Raw genomic sequence first — 15,101 nt, 5'->3', positions numbered from 1 at the left:
GAGCTGTTAGGACAGGTGCCGGCAAAGTGCTAATAGGTCGCCGAAACACAGTATATTTCCAAAAATCTTGCATCATCAATGCAGTGTCCAGAGTTCTCCGAGTAGATCAGCGTTCAAAGATAATGGCCTATAGTATGTAAAAAGAAAGAGGAAGCGACCAGAATCAAGTGCGGCTCCTATATAAACACAGGCTTGCATATGAAATTGCGACACAATTCCAGTTTTGCAAAGCATTACAAGCCGCAGACAGTAGACAACAGACATCACACATCAGACGGTGGATTCCATTCCCCTGGGCAGAATTCAAGTTTAAGCCCGGCTCAAACCACTCGACCACTCAGTTCAAAACGAAATCGCGACGCGACAACAACGGCCGCTCGGACTAGAGGAATATAAAATATATATAAAAACAAAGCAATCAAAAACGGAAAGCATCTAGGTATAACAAAGAGCTCCCTGTTAATTAATCAGAAAAGTAGAATTGGCATGTGAAAGCCCCGCAATTATGCTCGGCCACTCCCGTCTGAAAGTGCGAGGAAGAATTCTTTGAGACGCGATTCGCATACGAAACGAATCTGGAACTGATTCCCACTTTGGATTTTGTTTTCCAGGTGCCGCAGAATGTTCGTCTTACTTGTAGTGCTCTGTCTGCTGCAGACAGCTAGCTTGGTGCCAGCCCAGGTGAGTCCTCCCATTCCGATTCCGGTTCGCAAAATTAATTAAGGCAGTCGCCGACTGACACCTGCCACCAAGCCAAAACGCATTGTTGGCCAAAAACTCCGCCAAGGGCCAAGTGCTGCGGCCCGAAATTATTTTAATTACTTCGCAGCCGAGCTGCTTTATGTGTTTTTGCCGATTTACGTTTATTGGTTGACCAAACTCCTGAATAAATAAATTCAAACGCAGCTGACTCACTGAAATCCCATCAGCCAGATGAATTTCTCGTCACTAATTGTCAGTGAATTCATTAACTTGATTAATAGATCAATCGATGAATTGCATTTCCTGTCGTTTAGTGAGAGAAAGAAATGTTTTATTGGCATACAATGATTTTCACAGAAAAAGAATATTTAAAATTATACAGAGATACATTTATATATAGATATACATTTCATCATCATCATCATTTTTACCATTAAAGATTCTAAATTTCATATTGAAGAACGGTAATTATTCGATTACCTTTCTTTGAAAATTCTCTCAAATCGAAAAATTGCTAAGAATGCAATATAGTGCCTAAAACTACCATGGTTATCCTTAATGTTTTAAAAAGTGCAATAAATTAAACTTATATTGTAATTATAATTAGTCAAAAGTGAATGCGATTGGTCTTTAATTTGATTGGCTACAATTATGTTCTATTCTATTAAACAAAATAAGTAAAACAAACGAATTAAGCAGACAGGTCGTAGCTTACTAAAAATCAACAACTTTAAAATTTTAAAATAAAGAAAAAATTTATAAATTTATTTATTTAAATATTTCTGAGTATAAGCGAAAAATTAAATATTTAATGGATTTGGTCTTAAAATGAATATTCAGATATAATTAGATTGGATACCTTTTTTTGAAATTCTATTCATTATTTCATGAAATACCCCATTCCAAGAAATTTATGTGAAACACAAAAAACCTCAGTCTCAATTCCTGGCATTAGGAAAATTAAATTCGTTAGATTTCCGCAGGATAAACGATTTTTACCCCGTTGAGTGCTGCCCACCGCAAAATCGTAATTTGCATTAGAACCGCTGGCCATCATTGTCGAAGCGCGAAAATCAATGTCATTTTATTTTAGTGGTGGTCCTTGGCCACAAAATTAAGGAAAAAGGCGAAAGTGCAACATTCGATTTTCTGAACTTTTGTCAAGGCCTAAACCGTTGCACAATGTCCGTTTGGTAATGAAGAATTCTTTAGTACCCGATTTCGCAACACACCAGACCTTTAATTGCAGGCCAAGGCAAATGCTTACTCGGATTTCTTGCCCGGTATTACCTGGATTTTACCTGCAATTACTTGGCAACACCACTTTGCTTATCGTTAATCTTGGCTTCACGAGCCGCGACCAACTATTATACATCATTTTAACAACTGCCGCTGGTTTAGTGGCCACCTTGAACTTTGACTGCCTGGGCTAACTAATATCAATTTAATTGCATTTTTCACCACCGATTACTCATACGCAGTGTTGCACACAAGTTGCAGGAAAGCTTTACTATATAGTCGGCATTTTATGGTAATTAAAGGTTGCAGGCGGAAATATCATAAATATATCGTGCTTAATGGTTTATATTTCATTAGTTTTCGTGCGCTTTTAGGAGGTAATTTTCTATTTTATTTAGTAGCTTGGCTTTTTGATCTACTTTATGGTTATTATTAGACTTTGCATTATATACAAAATGGTATGTTAGGCGAAATTTGTTCAGATAAAATTTATTGTTGTGCTAGTTTAAGCTTCTATCTGATTATAAATATTGGCTAAAAATTTATGTTTTATCAAAGATATCTTCAAATTAAAATTTTAGAATGGGTTTTTGTATATAATACAGATTTTTTCCTTAAATACAAATTGGGTAAATCAACCAATGAAGACTTTATTTACTGACCAAGCTGTAAAAATAAATTTAAAATCTGTATTAAGCATATAACCACTTTTCATAGGATTTAAATCCTTTCTTTTTGTGGTTCCTTGAGTGGCTTTGCCATTTCATGTTATTTTAGCTGAAGTCTAAGCATTTGACAGCTTTAAGGAGAACTCATCTGACCAAAGGAATTTCACACATTTTGCCGCAAAACTTATTTCGGCAGTACACTTTTCACCCTAGAGCAGCCTTTTTCTATTGTATTCTTTCATTGAGATTCTTTCTGACAGAAAAGTTTATTTCTGTTTGCGGCTTGAGGGTTGCGAGAAATTAGATTTTAATCAACGCATGCATGAAATTTGCATTTGCATTTACCAGCTAAGTGGAAAAAACCCCAAATAATTTTTTGTTTATGTTCAGCGCGGGTCGTGGGAATTGAAATTAAGAGCGAACGTAAAAAGTGCTGAGAAGGGTTTACCGCCCGGCCAAAAGAAGGTTACAATTTGCGGCAGCCATTCCCTTGAATTCATGCAAATTACTAGCCATTCATTCCTTTTCGCAGGCTCGACCAAGAAATCCTTTCACTTCATTCTCCATCTTTGTGGGTCATGACCCGAGCTTATGAATTTTGGGAAACCCCTCGCGGCAATCTTTAATCTTTCGTTTGGCGCGCACAATTGTGAAACTTTACTGTCAACTTAAATTAGGCAAACACAATTGTGGTATTTTACTGTCAACTCAAAGCGGCCATTTCGCGATCTTTATCTGGGAAATGGATGTTCTGCAAATATGGAAAATGGCAAATGAAAACATTCACTACTAGATTGTGTACGGGTAAAAACATTAAAATTGTTCCGGGCAAATATTGAACAAAGGAAACAAAAGTTCTGCTCTTTGTTTGGCTAAATGAATTAGCTCAATAATATATTCAGTTGTTTACAGAGAGGTAAAATAATTCAATTATTTAGTTAATTTACCCACCTAGTTTGCCAGTAAAACACAAAAACTTTTTGCTAGCTTACAGCTGAAAAACGAGATACGTTTCATGAAACATTGTTTTTGTTTTGAAGGAAACTTTTTAATTTCCTCTGACATGCTGCGTTTTCATTTAATAAAGTGGATTTACTTTTGGCTTTTCATATTTTATGTCAGTTAAAAGTGTTTTTCATCGTTTCGAATTAAGATAAGTCTGTAGATTGGACTCATGTCTAGCATTATAATATTTAAACCGCTTACTTCGCACATACTTTGCAATGGAAAAGGAGATATTGGAGGATAAGCTGAATTGCAGTTGGAAGTAAAAAAAGGGGAACAAGAAAAGGTGATATAGGTGGTTATTATTGGGTTAAAACAACTTACATAGTTGACTGCCTCATTTCCATAGAATTATAAAAACCCGACAGCCTTTAAACGACGTTCAAACTTCACAGCCACTTGCAACTTTTCAGTTTTAATATTATTACATGTGACACGAATTTTCAGAGCCATTTACAAAGTTTACAGTCGAAAGAGCTACCAAAATGCTTTTTACGATAGTATAACATGTTTTACTACTATGTCATACTATATATATATGAATGGTAGGTATGTTTATAATTTCTCAATGATTAAAAGTTAGCAATGTTATTACGGCTTCTTAGTTCAATAATCAATATTATCTTAAGCAATGACAAAGTTATGTCATATTATATCTGTGTTGTATGTACACAATTTCTCCATGATTAAAGCTTATCGTTACTATTACGGCTTCGTATTTATCTCAAGCAACTAAAGTAATATTTAAAGGTTGATTTCACTCCAGATAGTAATAAATATAGGCTGGCGTGGGAGTTTCAGTGTCACTGATGATAACATTTGTACTTGGAATTCTAGATAAAGGTCTACTTACAAGTTTAAGAGTGAAGTTGGGAAGTGTGTTCAATAATATTAAAAAGTAAATTGGTATGGCTAAAAATTTATTTTTAAGGATATGTTAGGGATATATTTATACAATTTAAAGGCTTAAGTAGCAGATTAATTATTAAGAGTTCTCCAAATGTAATCTAAACAAAGAACTAAACACTTTTCTCAGTGCTTTTCGCTTTCACAGCTGAAAGTTATTGGCAGGTTCTATACTAATTAATATTTACAATGTCTGGAGTGCTCCCTCTTATAAGAAAGCATTGACAACTTATAGGTCCACTCCATAGATAGATACCTCGAGATGAGCTGGTTCTGGTTTTTCCTCTTTGGATTCTTGAATTCTCTGGCTATGAAGAACCACAAACTCCTGGCCAATGCCGCCTGCTGTGAGTAAAGCCTCCGCTCCACCGCTCAGATCCTCGACATGAATACCCGTAATTCGGTAGTTATCGCTGGCATTCTGTCGAGGATTCCCAAGGAGATTAAGCAATTTGTAGGCCAAAGGGCCTGATATAAATCTCACCTGCGAGCCGTAGATGATATCTTGGCTTGGGGAATCCGACGCTAGGTAAACATCTTCGGTGTGGAGGACGCTGGCGTATTTGTTGACATGTCCCCAGGTGACGGAGGCGGCATCGCCGAGCAACACCTGGCCAGGCAGCAAGAGCAACCACACTGGAAGCCACATCCAAAACATCGCTGGCCACCGCCGACGGCCCTTCGAATCCCCGTCCCTCGCTTTTGTCAACATGACAACATGTGTTCCCCTCACTTCTGGACTTGGATTCTGATTCTGATGATGATTCTGATTCTGATGATGGTTCTGCTTCTGATGATGATTCTGACTCCTCCACCTTGTAGGTCAGCACCTCCTCCTCTTCTTCAAGTCGGCGTGTGAAACTAAAATGAGCAGCCGTTAGGAGGCCAAGTTAAATATTGTCGTTCTGTCTGCCTGGAAAAACTCTTATCAGAGACAGGTGTGGTAGGCTCTCTCGTTCGCTCTCATTTGCACGGGGCCATTTACATTATTGTCACACTTTTGGTACCCTAACTTAGGGGGAGTATAAAAAAATATGGTACCCCTGCCAAAGAACTAAAAACTTTAAAAAAATTCCGACTCTCAGTGATTAACAGACCTAAATTTAAGTTACTTTTTGAAAATAGTTAAAATAGTTCAAAAGATCATAAACGTAATAATGGTTTTAAAAAACTCCTATATAGACCAAGATATTTTTCACTGCCTATTTTAAGGCACCTTTCTGTATTATTTATAAAATAATAGTTTTGATAAATTTATCACTGGGGTTTTAAAATCACTTTTAAAGGTGCCTACAAGTATGCAACAATATTATTATGCACTTTTTCAAAGTATTCTTTTAGACACTTTTATAATTCATTTTGTAACCCTAATAATTAACTTATTAAAATGATACATTTTGCATAAAGTAACTGATAAAGAACTGGTAAATAAAATTAAATGATTCCAATAAGATGTAAATATTATAAATAAGGTTTATCCGAAAGAGATTAAGACCTAGAGCATTTATAGGTCACCAAGGCACAATGAAAACCCCACCACATTTTGTTTATTTGGGTTTGTTGAGCTAGCTGTTAACTGTCACAATTATTGATAACTTCTTTGGAGCTGGCTCTCCGCTCTCATTATAGGAGTTCTACTATCTAGCTCAACGACACTCTCCCAATAACATTCGTTATCACTGGATCGGTGTTTTGTAGCCTGGTGTTATGCCAGCTTATCTTTAACTCCTAACATTTTAATATTTTTGTTTCTCTCTGATGACGGCTGAACAAACAGTGCAAACATTTATCAACATTTTAGAACTGACAGAATATCTGCGCCACGAAACTTTCGACCTTAACCGATTTGAGCCGTTGAGAAATTCCGCTTAAATTGATTAACACACAGAGCAACACAACGCAACAGACAAAATATTTACAAAACTTAGTTAGGCGGGCACAAAGGGTGTTTGCCTGCTTTTACCAGGCCCGGGCCAAAAGTTGGGCCACAACTTTACAACTATTAGTGAAAAGGGCGGACAAAACATCTTGGGCCGAAAAGTTTCCGGGTTGGGCCAAAAAGGCGAACTTTGAATAGCATTAAGTATACGCAACGTGGCCAGAATTTTGTGCTAAAACTCTCACACATTTTCATATTGCCAACCGCCATCCTGTGCAGCTGATTACACTGCGCGATGGCAAGGTGGGCGTGAATTTTGCAGGATATCACGCGGACGCAGGACTCGGAGGACTCCTAACGGGCAACTCTGCCCACGGCGGACTCAGCGCCTCGGCCGGAACTCCATGGGGTTCCCGGGCAGCCGCGGGTCTGGGCGGCAATCTGGATGGTAAGTGGCGGAACCTTCCGCCCAAATTGATTCAATTTACGCACTGTGCGACCTAACCCACTTCCTTTCCCCCAGGAAGAGCCGCCGGCGTGGGCTATGCCGCCGCCCAGGCCAATCCTTCCGTGGGGGCCAGTGCTCTTCTGGGTGGTAGCGCCGGGGAACATGGCTATATCGGTGCCGAGGCCCACAGTCCGGGAAGAAGTGTGATCTCCTCGTCCTCCTCTAATCACGGAGTCCAGCCTGCTTATCCTGAAAATCCTGTGCCCGCTTCACCCACTTCTGGTCCTGTCGTCACCAGCCACATCCAAAGGGTCAAGCCCCCCAAGAAGTACTCGCTGATCAAACAAGATGTAAGTAAAAATCATATAATATAATATCTTAATTTATACAAAACATGTAGCATTGATTTCCATAATTCATTTGGATTTATATAAAAGGATTTGGAATAAATTGAGGCAAATAGTTATGGTCTTTATAGAATATGCTCTTATTTTTGGCATAAATATTTTTCAAAAGACAAACAAATTCTTAGAAACATATATAAAATAAAAATGGTTTTAAGGTTATGCAATGAAAGGATTTGGAACACTTTGAGGAAAATAGTTATGGTCTTAATAGAATATGCTCTTATTCTTGGCATAAATAAATAAGTAAAATAAAAATGGTTTTAAGGTTATGCAATAAAAGATTATGAAAGATTTTTAGAGATAAAGTAAAGCTCATAAAACTGTGATATTTATTATATTACCTATAATGATAAGGGTGTTCGGTCTTAAACCAATATTTACAAGTAAACACACAATTTGAATCATAGCCGCACTCATTTTTATGCATTTCCAAACTATTTTTTTTCTTAAGAAAGGTAACCAAATGCCAGCTAGTATAATTTGCGATAATTTTAATATGCGCCCAGGGAACTGCCAAAAATAAAAAGAACTCCGAAAGTAAGGTAATCTGAAATTTTGCAAAATGCTTAAAGAACTTCAGAAACTATTAAAAGTGTTTTGCCCAACAGTTTTAAACAGCAGTTTGAGTCGAAAAGTTGTTAAAAAGATTTTTGAAATGTGCAGCTATCTCATTTTGAGTGTAACTTTGGTAGGGAAAATTAAAGGGAAATCGAGGCTAGAATGGCTATTCAATTGCACAATTCCGGGCAATAAATCCCAGACTAGTATTTAACTAGAACATGCGGTTAAATATTGATCAATGCCCTCGTGTCGGCGAACCAACAACAAGCAATCAATCCAATCCAATCGAATCGAATCCAATCCTATCGTATCCACCCGCCATTGATGTTTTAGCCGGACCGCAGCGAAATCATTGAAAATCATGTTAAAGCGGCCGCAGATTCCGATGCCGATGCGGTGGATAAACACCAGCCCTTGGCTTTTCCGGCATTTCCAGCTGCCCCGCCCACTGCGTTGGTAATTGTCAAGCGACCACGCCCACATGCAAAGCGACAACGTCAGCGGCAACGTGTCGTATACGTGATGCAGCAGCAGCAGCAGCAGCCGCAGGAGCAACAAATTCCACAGGAGGCTGCCCAAAAGGACGAGCCCCAGTCGACCGTTGAGGTAACACCAACTGCGGTGCGGACATAGATACACAGCTACAGATACACAATCACACAGATACTCGCTTGCACACACACACAGTGGCACACAAACAATTTGTTGGCTTTTCGGTGGAGAGCTGGATACCAAAACTTTCGCTTTGAGGCTGTAATTTTATTTGAAAACATTTGCGGACAATGTGAGCGGTGGCTGGAGGCGGGACCACCTGCTGCATTATTATTTCTGTGAAATATATATTTTAATACAATTTTAATTTATCCCCCTCCCTTTTGCATGTGCTGCCCTCGCCTGTTAAAAGTAATTTTTGTAACTTATGTATTTCCTACCATCCGCAGGTGAAGAGCGAGGCCAAGGCCGTCCATGTCCACAAGTACAAGTCCGTCCAGCGACCTCAGGCCGTGAACAATCGCTTCCTGGCACCCCAAGCCCAAGGACCCGTGGGTCTGGCCCTCGATGTGAGTTGGAAACCATCAAGAATATGATGAATGGTTAGTCCAGGGTGCTACAGAAACCTCATTCAACAGAATCCGAAATTTATAAATTTATTTGGAATTTTGTTGAAAAAGTTTTCCGTAAAGCCTTGGATTTTTAGATTTCTTAGAAGAATATATTTTTTAAGGAAGATATATACAGATGTTTATAAAAATATGTATATTTTTATATTAGGAGCTTTAAAATATATTATAATACTTACATAAGATTTGCTTAGGCAATAGGCATAGGCTTCGTCTTTTAATTTTTTTAATATTTTAATTTATACTTATAAATTAACATATTTATAATATATATTATATATATATATTTTTTTATAAAAAAATGTATATTTTTATATTTAGAGCTTTAAAATATATTATAATACTTACATTAGAATTGCTTAGGCAATAGGCATTGGCATCGACTATTAACTTTTCTTAATATTTCAATTTATACTTATAAAATAACAAAAAAAAATATTACAAATATGTATACAATTAAAATTTACTGTTTAAGGCAATAGCTTTTTTTTTAATATTAATTATATTGACATTTGATGTAATTATGATCTCAGACTTTTTAATATGTATTGTACATTCTTTTCTTTAGATATAACATTGTCTCAAGGTTTTTCTTTATAAAGCAAAACATAATAGTGTTTGTTATGAAATATATTTGTAATTTTAATAATAATAATATTTTTCTCTCCCCTTTTCAGATTCCTATTGGCATTCTGCGATCCCTGCAGCAATCTTTGGGCGCTTTAGCCGGTGGAGTAGTACCTGCAGTTGCAGGTGCAGCTGCTGGAGCAGGTGTAGGTGGAGGTGTAGGTGGAGGAGCAGGTGGAGGAGCAGGTGCAAATGCAGGAGCAGGTGCAGGTGCAGGTGCAGGTGCAGTCCCCAACGCTCACTAGGCTCAACAAATAACTAGAAATATAGTTTCAATATATTTAAGACCCCCTTAATGCATATAACACCCAATCAATAAAGCATTTAAGCAAAAGACAAAACAAACATGATTGAGTAAAGGTAAACAACGAACCAAGCCATCACTCAGCTGACAAAGTTTGCAATCTAAATAAGCAAATAATTTGAAGGCACAGTAAATTCAAAACTAATAAACTTTTTTTTTTTTTGAAAATGTAATAAATAACACTCGATTGCAGCTTAAGAGCCAAACAGCTAGCACTTTCCATTTATTTGCTACCCAAAAGTTGTTTCATTTCGAGCAAATCCTATTTGCCTTACACTTTCGATTTAATTGATGTGTACTGTAACCTGATTTCTTTGGAATTCTCGTAGCAAATTGGTTTTCAGCTTAATTTGTGAACTAATTGAAAGTGTTAAAAGCTGACACATGTTGTATCTGATGTTCACCGCTTTTTCTTCCGAAATTCAAGTGAAAATAGAGATGTGTCAAATTTTGGCTTATCTCTGGAAAATGTTGAGAAATAATTAAAGCTACATACATTTCCTGCTAAAAATCAAATGGAAAACCAGGTTTCCGGCTTAGGCCTCACTTTTTGCGATGGTCAAAACACTTATGCTCAACATTTGGTTGCCAAGTGATTGCCTGCCAGTAAAATTCAGCTCTTTCCTGCCCGTTTGTTGTTGATTAAAAGGTTCCCTCGCCATTAAATCAAATGCCACAACACACTGCAGGGAAATGAATTGAAATGGCATCCGCATATGAGAACGAACCACATATTGCCGGCAGGAACTGAGGAAAGTTCCCTGGAAATTCAAGTTGGATGCTCCGGGAAAATACCAAGCCTGTTTATTTAGGAAATGTGTGTAGACCTCAGACAAGATACGGCACACACACATGCATTTAGTGTGAGGGAGCAAAATATTTCACACTCTGCAACCACAGGCACTTGGGTGCCCCAAATTTAGATGGCGTGTGTGTGCCACAAAAGGGGGGAATCACACGTAAATGCACCGTACAGACTACACTGAAAAATAAAAAGCAGTAAGCCCAAAGCTTTAATATTCTATATAAATATTTCTCGCAATTTTTTTTATTACATTGCCTTTGCTAGTAATTTAAAAGGTTTCATTTAAAAAAATATTTAATGTATAGAATTTAACATTTTATTTAAGTATGAGACTATTTTTTAGAGTAAATGTAAAAATAACATCCTAACATATATACCTTGAATCAACTATTTTCTAAATAAACCATAAAGCTTAATACATTTATCAAACTTTATACATCACCTTTTTTTCTCTTATTAAATTAAGTAATATGTATTTAAACACAGTATTTGTGTATTTGCCAGTATTTATTTTCACTCTGCCATTTTTCCCAGTGTACTACATGCATTGTGTAAATGTGCTTAAATACTCGGGGGCTTTTATGCTCTTAACCCCCTCGGAAAGTCACGGCTTGTCGTCTGGCCATAGGGGTCAGTTTGTTTAGGTCCCAGGCCATATCCTTACACACTCACATCCTGCGGCTGCTACAGTGGCCGCTATTTAAATTTCTTAATTAGTGCTTGGCCGACAATTTATGGCCCGTTAGTCGGTGTACTAAGCACTCAATGGGTCTCTCCTTTCAGGCCCCATGCCTCCATTTTTATGGCCATATGCCTGGGCAACAGGCTTGTAAGGCCTCTTTCAATTTACCTTTACTGCACAAACAGCAGGAGGAGAAAAGGACAAATTAAACGAAAACAGGAAGGAAGGAACAAGCCATTGTCTGATACGTTGCAAACTTGCAACAGATTGTCACATGTCAGAGCTTTATCTCAAAACCTTGTCAAGACGCAGCAACCTGATAAGACTTTAATTTCAGTTTTCAAAGCCACACCTAAAAAAAGAAGATAAGGAAAATAATCAAAATATGTGTTTTTAGTACTAAAAGCTATTGCTATTTCCTACACGTATAAGCAAAAATGTTTGTAGTCCCTAAAACACCGAAATGAGGGTTATTTACTTTTATACTTCATTAAATGATTTTTAGCTTTTTAATATGAATTTCTATTTAAATTTTTTAAAAAAGGCTCAAGTAAAATGGCCTAACATAACAGAAATCTTTTAAAATAAATTATTTAAATATAATATATTTTGTTTTAAGTGTTTTTTCTTTTGTATTTAATTCTAATATTAAAAACAGCATTTTGAATTTATTTATTATTATTATTATTATTATTATAGTTTACAATTTCATTTTAATGCTGCTATTTTTTTTACTATTTCATTTTTGCATCACTTTAGTTAAACCAGAAAGCCATTAAAGCTTAGCACAGTATTTATGACCAGTTTTTCAGCAAAACTCTAAATATTTTTAAGGCACATAATTTTCGGAACATAAAACATACATCAGTAGCTAAGATCACAGCCGAAATTTATTATGCTAATTTTACCAAAAAGCAACCGGCATGAATAATTAAACAAAATTCTAAGGACGGTGGTGGCCACACCTGCAAATCTAATGTCCAATTAATAAGCCAACATATATCACTTTAATTAAAAATAATATCCTTACTAATTTCACGCCAACGAATTTCCGGAAGCCGGGGTCATAACTTAAATTTCTTTAAAAAGCAGAAATGCCCCAAAGATATATGGCCTATAATGTTATGCATATAGACATAGTTGGATTTTTTTTTATGCGAGTGGTGGCCCAAAATCAACAGGACGTTCTGTGTGTGTGTTTATTTTTTGTTGCTCTTTTTCCGAGGAGCCTGAAGGAAAATTTGAGGAAAAACCAGAGCCCGGGGTCAAAGGCGGCGCAACTCGAGCTCGATTTGTGGGTCGCGGCTGCCTCATTAAATTTAACGCACGTGCCGCACAAATTATGTTTACCCACACACACACACACTTGCACTTATACACATACACCCAAACACACACACACACAGTGACCGACTGGCTCACATTTAAACATTTTCCTAATTTAGAGTCCGGTACAAAGAAAAACGTAAGTGGAGAATTGAAAAGGTTTTTTTTTGGTTTTTATTTTGTCTACAATTTACGTGGGCCACAAGAACGAATAGGTGAATAGGTGAATAGGTGGTAGGTTAAATCATTCAACAAATGTGCACACATTCACACACACCACAAGAAATACCACACACACACTTGTGCTTATTAAGTTGCCTTCTTTAGGGCGCCCAAAGGTAGGCAGCATAAAATTTCCGTAATTTGCTGACGAGAACCGCACTCTAAATTGAGCTGTTGAACTTTAAGTTGCCAACGAATCGAATTTCCCACATTTATCCGCATACCTTTTTCATTTTTCCACTCTGCTTAATTGGAATAAGCTAATTTTCTCTCGCATTTTATGGGCCAGAAGCTAATTCGTTTAATAAGTTTGCCAAATCCAAAAGTTATATGTTAAAGACGCCATAAAATTTTAGTTTAACTACCATAAAAGTTTTAGTGAGTATTAACAGTCACAGTCTCTAACAAATTGTGGTATTTTAACTAAACTTGATTGACACACTTTAATTTGATATGTGTTTTGTATAATATAAAACATATAAATTTAGTTTTAAATGGGATTAAAATACATTTTTTAATAAAATATAATTATATTAAAATAAAAAAAAAATATTTATTCGTTGCCTACATTTTTTAACAAAATTAAGTTATGTTAAATTAAAAAATATATATATATTCATTAGCTTTATTATTGATTAAATTTTGGTTCGTAGGACTTTAGCTTCCAGCGTCTCTTCCTTTACAAATATTAATTATAGTATTATATACTTGCTTTAATTTGTTAAATAAATAAATCATTTAATTTTCCTTTCTTGTAGCATTATTTTTTTACATATTAAGGTAAAGAAATTTTAAAATATAACAATAAAAAAAGACTTAGAAGGTTTTAAAATTACTATAAAATTATTTTTAAAATTAAGTGGCTTGTTTATTATCCTATTAAGTGCCTTTACTTTTTAGTTTATTGTTAATCTATAAATAATTGTTTATAAGCACACATTTATACTTTAATTGAGAAGCACAACAAATCATAGACCATATAAAAACTCCCGGAAAGCTGTAAAAAATCGTTGCCGGGGACAACGGTGCGTATGCTCGATATTTAACTACATTGCCTGATAACTAACTGCGTCACTTATAAATATTCAGTGCCTCGACTTACGCAGATCGAGTGCGAGCTGCAAGAACATAAATATTCATAAATTCTGGGGGAACTTATGTGGAAGTTCTGAGCTATAAAAAAAAAATACTTCCAAACTTTCGAGTTGAATCGCTGCTGTCGCTCTTCATTAAAGTTTGCTTGTACCTAAGCGGGAAAATTACTGTCCACATTTCCACATGCCAGCAAACAAACAAACAAGCAAACAGCCCACACAGGTTTATACATATCCACATGTACATGGCATCCGAATTTGCGATGTCTGCATTATTAATGAGTCGACTCCATTTAATTGAAGCAATGTGATTGCGGCCATTGCGACAGGTGGTAAAAGTGGGCGGTGGGCGGTGGTCTGGGGGGCGTGGCCTGATCCCAACGAGGCTGAAACACCTGCCATGTCTGGGCATATGCAAATTCGGTTTGCCACGTGCTCGGGGCTCTGGATTCCTGGATTTCTGCTCTCCTTTTCCATGGAAATCGCCACGAGGCTACGAGAATCAACTTTCAGTTCGCGGTAGCTATATTTGTAACTTCAGCGGTTGAAAATTATGTGATTTTACCACAAATTCATTTCAGTTTCAGGCAAAAAAGGAATTTTTAGGGAAATTTTAATTTTTTTAAGCGAAATTCATAAATAAATATTAACCTTTCTTTAACGAATTTTAAATTTTAAAATAAAGCTCACTTAAGCCACAAATAGGTGAGGACAATATAAACTTAATATTTTGTTTTATTTTAGAAATAAATTTATAAATGCTATTCATTTTATAATATAAAAAAATGCACAATGTGCAAAAAAAAAATGAATGTTGATACTTAATTCATTTTTAAGGCTGTGAGCATTTCAAAACTGTTTAAAGTTTAATTCCAGATTTTTTAGGTATTTTTTTGAAGTACCAATTTCATATATTCTAAGGTATTTTGTATTGTAACCTTCGTTTCGCAACTTCTTAGAAAGTACCCCTTTAAATATTTTACGTTAAAACGTAAATAACCCCAACTAAAGTGTGTTCTGGGAACCCTTTATTTTCTGTGGCAACGCAATGAATAAAAGCGAAGGTTTGGCCAAATATACAGCTCAATAAATCGTGTACCCAAAC

At 36.2% G+C, this 15,101-nt stretch overlaps 2 protein-coding genes across 3 annotated transcripts; one reads left to right on the top strand and one right to left on the bottom strand.

The window, feature by feature from the left end:
- The first annotated feature begins 220 nt into the window (after positions 1–220).
- Positions 221–9,908, top strand: LOC119550466 (fibroin heavy chain). Of its 2 annotated transcripts, XM_037859154.1 has the most exons (7): positions 221–439; positions 612–681; positions 6,679–6,847; positions 6,923–7,197; positions 8,149–8,421; positions 8,757–8,876; positions 9,614–9,908. In XM_037859154.1, the coding sequence occupies exons 2-7, from the start codon at positions 622–624 to the stop codon at positions 9,806–9,808; spliced, it is 1,092 nt and encodes a 363-aa protein (XP_037715082.1). In that variant the 5' UTR covers positions 221–439; positions 612–621; the 3' UTR covers positions 9,809–9,908. The 2 variants fall into 2 exon arrangements, with proteins under 2 accessions (XP_037715082.1, XP_037715083.1); XM_037859155.1 differs by lacking the exon at positions 8,149–8,421 and having other exon boundaries at positions 226–439.
- LOC119550468 lies at positions 4,524–5,376 on the bottom strand. Its single transcript, XM_037859156.1, has 2 exons — positions 5,005–5,376; positions 4,524–4,941 (listed from the first exon to the last, which is right to left on the bottom strand). Exons 1-2 carry the CDS (start codon positions 5,230–5,232, stop codon positions 4,750–4,752), a joined length of 420 nt encoding a protein of 139 aa, XP_037715084.1. The 5' UTR covers positions 5,233–5,376; the 3' UTR covers positions 4,524–4,749.
- Positions 9,909–15,101: the final 5,193 nt, after the last annotated feature.

The sequence above is a fragment of the Drosophila subpulchrella genome, chromosome 2R (assembly GCF_014743375.2).
Source record: "Drosophila subpulchrella strain 33 F10 #4 breed RU33 chromosome 2R, RU_Dsub_v1.1 Primary Assembly, whole genome shotgun sequence".
NCBI lineage: Eukaryota > Metazoa > Arthropoda > Insecta > Diptera > Drosophilidae > Drosophila > Drosophila subpulchrella.
This window is presented reverse-complemented; position numbering and strand designations above follow the sequence as displayed.